Source organism: Prosopis cineraria, unplaced genomic scaffold (assembly GCF_029017545.1).
Source record: "Prosopis cineraria cultivar Desert tree isolate PC_DT_omini unplaced genomic scaffold, ASM2901754v1 PC6, whole genome shotgun sequence".
NCBI lineage: Eukaryota > Viridiplantae > Streptophyta > Magnoliopsida > Fabales > Fabaceae > Prosopis > Prosopis cineraria.
This window is the reverse complement of record NW_026555337.1, coordinates 14,322,330-14,329,824: the sequence shown is the minus strand read 5'-3', so window position 1 is coordinate 14,329,824 and position 7,495 is coordinate 14,322,330. Positions and strand designations below refer to the sequence as shown.

Genomic DNA, 7,495 nt, shown 5'->3' with positions numbered 1-7,495 from the left:
AATGCGTTAGGTTAAAATCTATATGATACTTACTAATGCTATTGGTGACCACAATGTTCAGTTCTTATTTTGGTAGCTCCCTTATCATGTGAAAGGGTGTGGGTTAGAGCAATATGACACCTTGAGTATTCATAAAAGAGGAATCCGTAGTCTAAAAGTGATAATGATGATTTTGGATAAGCTACTTTCCATATTAGATGAGCTCAGGCCATTCTAATCATATAGACTTGATCTAATATATTGTTAGCCTATAGATTCAGTTACAAGTCATTGTGGAGGTTAGGATGAAAGTTTATGATCACTCATAATATAAATGAGAACATGACTTATTTTTTTTGTGAATGAGATTTGTTATTAGTTCTTATTTACGAATAATTTGCTTAAATGATCCTTAAATGTGATTCTTCCTTAAAAAAAGTGCCAATATATAGTAGTGGTCATAAGTAGTTAAAAAAAGAAAATGAATTAAAAAAGCTCTTAAGATGTTTTTATTTTTTTTAAAATAAAAATGAGAAGAATTTTGAAAATATTCAAATCCAAAAGTATCAAATAGACACACGGTTTGTTACTGTAGCTTTGACAATAGTGTTATTTCGTGAGTATCTTTGGATATATAATGAGCAAATTACTCCTTAAAATTGTTAAACAATAGTATAGACTCCAAACTTATTTATTGTATAAATTATTCTTTCAAATTTTAAAACAGTGTGATCTGGCTCCTGCTATCAACAAATTTTAATTTTGACGGTTAGTTGACTAAAAAATAATAAAAAATGACCTCAAAAGTTATCAAAAAAATTAAAATAAAGAGCTCAAAAATTTCAGACAATGATCCAAAAATTTCAGACGAGTTAATTTTGGCACCGTATGAAAACAAAAAACTTGAAAAGGTTGACATGTTGTAAATCTCATAAGTTCAAAATAAATTGTGTTTGATCAAAATTGATGGAAAGATAGTGGATGCTCCATTTTTTATATTAAAAGCTACTCAATACTCTTTAAAAAAAATAATTCATAACTAGATTTACACTTTCATTTGCTGTGAAGTGCCACATCATTTTCAATAAAAAATTGTGAGATCCACATGGAAAGTTAATGTTCATGACAAAAAATTTATATGCTACACAATGACGGTGAAAAAAATAGTTGAAGGCCAAATTTACATATTTACCCTATATTTAAATGTAAAAAATGCCTTTCAAAGAGTCACTTTTAATTTGGCTGGCATTCATTCTTTTTAATCGAACTCATTAGAAAGCGCAATCCATCTTTTCAAATAAAAAGAATATAGATAACCTATACAAAATTATATAAGGTAAATAAAAGCCATTGGCAAATCAAACCCTCCAACACTTTACTATTCTAAAACTCCTTTCAATATCAAAGTGATGTAAGATGGCCCAAATATAACCAAGTATAAAGTTAAAAAAAAAAAAATTAACATTACCATGCCAACACGTCTTTCCAGGTAAGTCAATAGAATTTGTCTCTTCAAATAAAATGGTACCCTCCGCAAATAATGAAGACGTTTTTGCATAACGAAGACATTTACATGAGAGAGTTAGTCATGTTGATGGGATATATAAACAATAATAACTCTTCCAAAGTAATGAAGAGGAGCCCTCACAGAATGGCGCAACGGCTTTCGCCTCGTTTACGGAGTTCTTCATGCGCCATCTCCAGATTTTCCCGAAGTTTCCGAATTTCATCATCTGATCTCTTTTGAGCTAAAAATGCAATCTCCTCTGCCTTAAGCCTCGCAGCTTGCTCCTCAGCCAATTGTTGCTCAAGCCTAGCAGTTGCTTCCTTCAACTTCGTCTCAACCTTTATGAAATAAAAGAGTACATCACTTAAACTTGCACTGAACTGGCCAATTCAAGGCAAACCAAGAAACCAAAACCTTTAAACATCAATCAGAAACCAATAAAAACCAATCCTTTTAATCTTCTTCTCATATTTTCAGTTATAAAGCTAAAAATATTAATTTAATTATGACCAATTTGATTAACCAGATCGGCTTGAAAAACATTAAACATCATGATACTCAGCCCCCCCGCCTTTTGCCCCGTCCCATGTCCTTCCAATTTCTGGCTTAGAAATAATGCATGCATGAAACCGTCCAAATCTAACCCATAGTCCCCATATAATTGAATCAAATTTGAGCCATTAAATTTATGTACATGTGGGGCACAAAACACACAGAATTTTCACATAATTGTCCACAAAGGTAGGAGTCAACCTAAAACATAGCATTTGCAGTACGTTTGTCCAAACGAATTAGTAAAAGAATACAAAGTAATAGCCGACAATCACTAAAGATGTTGGCGATTGCCCTGCCAGAAAATCAGATCAGAGTTAAACAGGGATCAAGTTCAATCAAAAACCTTAGACATTCCTTGCTTAGTAGCTAAGGTCTGCAATGAAAATTACATGGACACTAAAACTACTCCAGAGGCTAAGCATGCTAGAATATTTTCAAGACTGGGATTTCATGATTATCTTATATCGAACAAGAACATAGATAACAGAAAAGAAAATTTCTCAGGCTATATCTACATCAATTTGTCATAAAAATCCATTTACTTTCTGTTTTGACAAGATATTAATTATGAAACACCATGAAGGATACTTAAGGAAATTATCAAAAGAGATTTATGAGTGAATGATACATCTAAAGAGTTTATTGTTGATAATGGCATCGTGCAATCCATATGAAATGCCATGAGAAATACCAATTTCCTCATGACACTCAACTACAAATACTCGGCACCCTATTGCAATTAGAATGCCATGCGAAAATAAAATCCTTTGTTCAAAAATGCATTTACTCAAATTCCTCATCAAATCCTAAATCATAACTCTACTCTCCGTCAGCAATCTTTGCCCACTTTGATGCGTTTGAATCAACAAAACATGATATAAAAAGATTTTATTTTCACCAGCGGAGACCAATATTTGGGTCAAAGTTTCTAAGCCGAACAATCAGAGGCATGTCATGTTTTCAAAATCAAATCCTTTCAGATGCGGGGCAAGGAAGGCTGCCGCAGCAAATCTTTGATTCAAGAAAAAAATAATAGGAAAACCACATATAGTCTCCTAAACTATAGTATAATTATATCTCGATTATGGCAATTTTTGCCACACTTAACTCTCTAAACTTATACACCACTTCAACTAACATTGAGAATCCACAAGAATCTCATGTGACACCTTAATCAAGAGAGATTTGAGAAAAAGAAGGGTAAGAGTAAGGTATGATGCAACATTCACCAGGTTCATAGATGTTGGTCATATTTCCACATTTTGTGATTGCTAAAGTTTGTTTTATGGCCAAATTTTTTATGAGGGTAGTGTTTAATTTTAGAGTTTATGTAATGTAACTTATAATTACATTATTCAAGAGACGATATGTTATTCCCCCACTAATAACAATGTATATTTCTTTTATAAGGAATACTGATGAGATCAAGAGAATACCATCTGAGTGCATGGGGTAACCAAATAGTGCAACTATCTACTTAAATTCTCACACACAAACACGCAGAAATATATTCTGAATCATCATATAATTATAAGAATTCTCTCTGATGACCAATAGCAACAAAAATGCCTCAATTAAACCATCCTACATCACAAGCTAGTGTTTGTGTTCACCTTTCACAAGAATATGGTGAAAGCTAATAGAATTTCCATTCATATGACAATCATTTCAGGGAGAACAGAGTGTCTTTGCAGATTGTCATCATTCTCAAATAATGAATATATACAATATTTTTTTAATACAAAAACAATAAATGACAAGGAAAAATATGTGTGAGGCGCAAGGACTTGGAAGGTACCATATCAGTAATTCGTTTTAGCTGTTCATCATAAGTACGATGCATCTGTTCCTTGATCTCCTTGATCTCACTTTTTGAATATCCTTTTAAGGTCTCGACCTCTAATTGTTGGTAATGAAGCCTCCTTGCTCCTTTCTGCAGACAATTGCAAATTCATTAATATAATATATTCAAAGACCAAGTAAAGAAGATTGACAAAAATTTGCAGAAACATTCACCTTCAACTCAGTGAATAACTCATCCATATAAGGTTGTCCACCATTTTGTGCAATGACCATGTTTACAAGAGAAAGAAGCCGCTGAACTTGTTCAAACTGCTTTTTTTCATCCTTGGTCTTGTTATCAAAAAGCACATACCGGTTTTTACACAAAACAAGAATTTCCTACAGAAATTTAAAATTGACTTTAAGGTTAACAAAGTTTCACATGGTATAAATTTGACAAACTATACACCTACATTCCAAGATATTCAAGCAAAACCATATATTGTTATATTACTGAAGCCAACAAGAAAAAGGACAATAAAGAGATTTAACAAGAATTAAAAGGTTGACATCCCATAGTAGGTGTTCACAGAACAACAGGTGTTCCTTGAGTCAACTTTGAGGGGAAGAAATTTAAATTGGGAATGCTGAATATTTAAATTCCAGCTTAAAGGGAAGTCATGTGCCTAAAGCATCCCATTTTTTATCATGCTATGTTACCCTATTTTACCACATTTTCTTGCCGTTGTTTGTACTATTGTTTTCTTCTTAATTCTTTTTTCATTTTTCAAATGTTTGTTTTACTTACTTAAGAGACATTTTCAACTAAATCTGAGTCATTTATTTTTCTTTTCAGCCTGCATCACTCTTGGTAATGAGAGAATGGCATCTTGTCTCCTACTATTTGTATCATGTATTGGCGTATTGGTCTTCAAGCTACAACCACATATTTTTGTTCAGTTTCTTCTTCTCATTCTCTCAGTTATCTTCAGTTTATAATATTGACACCAATGAGACAGGACTAGATGGTTAACATTTTATAATACTGACACCAATGAGACAATGACAGGAAGTTATTTGACAGGACTAGAAGGTTAACATTTTATGGTAAGTACTCATAAAATTAAATTAAATCTTCTAAAAAAGAATAGTTTCTTCACATTATAATTTTGTTTGGTACGCTTGTTTGGTTCTTTGCTTGGGGATTCCAAATCCATATTAGACCATCTTAACTAACGAGAATACTGTATGGAGCACAGTTTATTCCTGTAGATTAGCCCTCATGAGTCATGCCTTTAATCCATAAAACTCTCTATTTCTTTGATCACACCCTGATAGAGAATCAACAACAGTATTTCAAAGGTATTTTACTTTCAAGTCAAAAAGCAAGAACCAACACAATCATGGCCATGACACTAAACTAACTTAACAGTTTCAATCAAATGGCAATAGAATCTACCTACCCCTTTCAAGGGTTCATGTGATGCAAAAGATACCAAAATAACAGTGATGGTATGGCTGAGAGGAAATAATGAAATAAAAGTGGACATTTTGTTAGAGAATCAATGCAACAATCTAAAACAATAATGCTGTAATAAATCAGGGAGTGCCTCCAATATAAATCATGACCTAATCACATAAAACACTGCTACAATCCTATCTTCATTTACACCAAAGGAACAAAACTTATAACTGAACACATAGAAGAAAGCAAAAATAAACATCCGATTCTGATCCTCTCCTCTAATGGATATGTGCATCATAGTTTCTGCCCTAGTATATTCAGCAGTTCACACACGTCCTTCTAGACTTGTACAACCATTCCTATCTCCTCTCTCTCAATTCTAGCATGATCATTTTTTTTATAATAGGTTTTGAGTGGCTGCTGTGCTAGCACTCTACTAGTTTTGCAGGATGCAAAAGAGAGAAGGACGTTGAAGAAAATTAAGTTAGCAAAAACTCTTGCTCGTGAAATATAAATTTTAAAAAATAGATTTCAAATTGTTTCACACGCTATTTTGAATAACTCTAATTGTTTTGAGAAGCATTTTCAAATAAAAAGTTCTTTAAGATTGTAACCAAACAAAAAATAACTTCCATCTTTCATAAAATCCTTATACAAAAAGCCACTTCTTTACAGAAAATCACTTGATTTTTAAACTTAAACAAATGAGCCTATAATCTTTTTGGGTGGGTCAATTGCACATTGACCTCTTAACTAATTTCCTTTCATAGCATTTTACTCCTTGTTTTATCCATTTTTTGCAATGTTCCACCCCTTATTTAATGGAGGTTCTCAATTTTGAAAATCATGTGCTACAGCCTTTAAAAATATTTTCTTTGGAGCCCATTATAATCATGACCGAGCTAACCCTGAGAGACACACGAGATTGTCAATTCACATATTCTGCTCCTTTGGAGTCATTTTGTCACTAAATTGTCAATTGTGAGCACTTCTTACAAATTTAGATAACAGGATTGGAGGCAATGCAAAAGAATCATATTGGATAATGGAGAATGATACTTGAAATTGCAAATCAGTGAGAAAATAAAATTGGTTACTGGACCAATAAATAAGGACAGCAACGTGCAATAGTACATTCTTTTGCAAATAAGAAAATATGTTTTTGATGATGAGGAATCAATACAGCAGAAACAAGAAGCTTAAGTAAGCACTGACAGTCAATAGTATTTGATGAAGATATGAGCAATGAAAAATAACCTAACCAAAAGAAAGCCAGTCACAGCAACTCATCTAGGAGGACAGATCACGAGGGCCAATTCAATGGGCTAAAGAAACAAAAAAGAAAAAAAAATAGCAATTCATGGAAATAAAAATGCTTAAGAAAACTTTAAAGGTTTAGGTCCTTTGTAAGAATAGTAATTAATATAAAGATCATGCTCAAACAAACCTGTAAAGGCTCTGGGCACTCACGACCTAAGTAATCTTCCAAAGTTTCATCATTGTCTTCTAGTTCATCCCCTCCAGTGAAGACCACAACCATGTAGTCAACTATTTTGTTTCCAAACAATGTCTGCAAGTTACGAAGAGCAGCTTGTTCTTCTTGGGAAAAGCGAGTTCTGACAGAGAACACTACAAGGATGGCATGAATCCCTTCTTTGGCCAGATCAATGCACTTTACAATTTCCTTCCCAACAAAGTCAGATCCCACAGCATAATCAAATAGTCCTGCAAAGCTTGTTCACAGGTACGCTTAGAAATAACAAAATCAGTGAAATTGCAAAATCAAAGGCCACAGAGAATAGCAAAATAAGACGAGCTACTGTATTTTACCTGGGGTGTCAATAACATTAACAGTTTGACCATCTCTTAGCACAGCTTTCTGCAATTCACAAGTGCTTGTTACAGCAGATGAACTTGCCCTTGACTTGAAGGCCTTCCTTCCAAGAATGCTATTACCTGTTGCACTTTTTCCATTGCCAGTACGTCCAACCAAGACCATTGTTCGGGTCTCATTAGTTGAGGTAGTGAGCTCCCAATCATCATCTATTGAACTTCCACCCATGATATAAATTCAAGTTGCCTAATGACAAAAATTATCAAATAATATTACAACATATATTAAATATGAATATAAGATAGCATGTAAAACTCCAAAAATTTTAGCAGAAGAAGACCAACAACGCTCTCAAATACAGGTCAACGATGTT

General features: G+C 33.2%; 1 protein-coding gene across 1 annotated transcript; it reads right to left on the bottom strand.

Moving 5' to 3' along the window:
• Positions 1-1,424: 1,424 nt before the first annotated feature.
• LOC129314352 (immune-associated nucleotide-binding protein 9-like) lies at positions 1,425-7,377 on the bottom strand. Its single transcript, XM_054957769.1, has 5 exons — positions 7,119-7,377; positions 6,736-7,013; positions 4,058-4,222; positions 3,840-3,974; positions 1,425-1,824 (listed from the first exon to the last, which is right to left on the bottom strand). Exons 1-5 carry the CDS (start codon positions 7,348-7,350, stop codon positions 1,624-1,626), a joined length of 1,011 nt encoding a protein of 336 aa, XP_054813744.1. The 5' UTR covers positions 7,351-7,377; the 3' UTR covers positions 1,425-1,623.
• Positions 7,378-7,495: the final 118 nt, after the last annotated feature.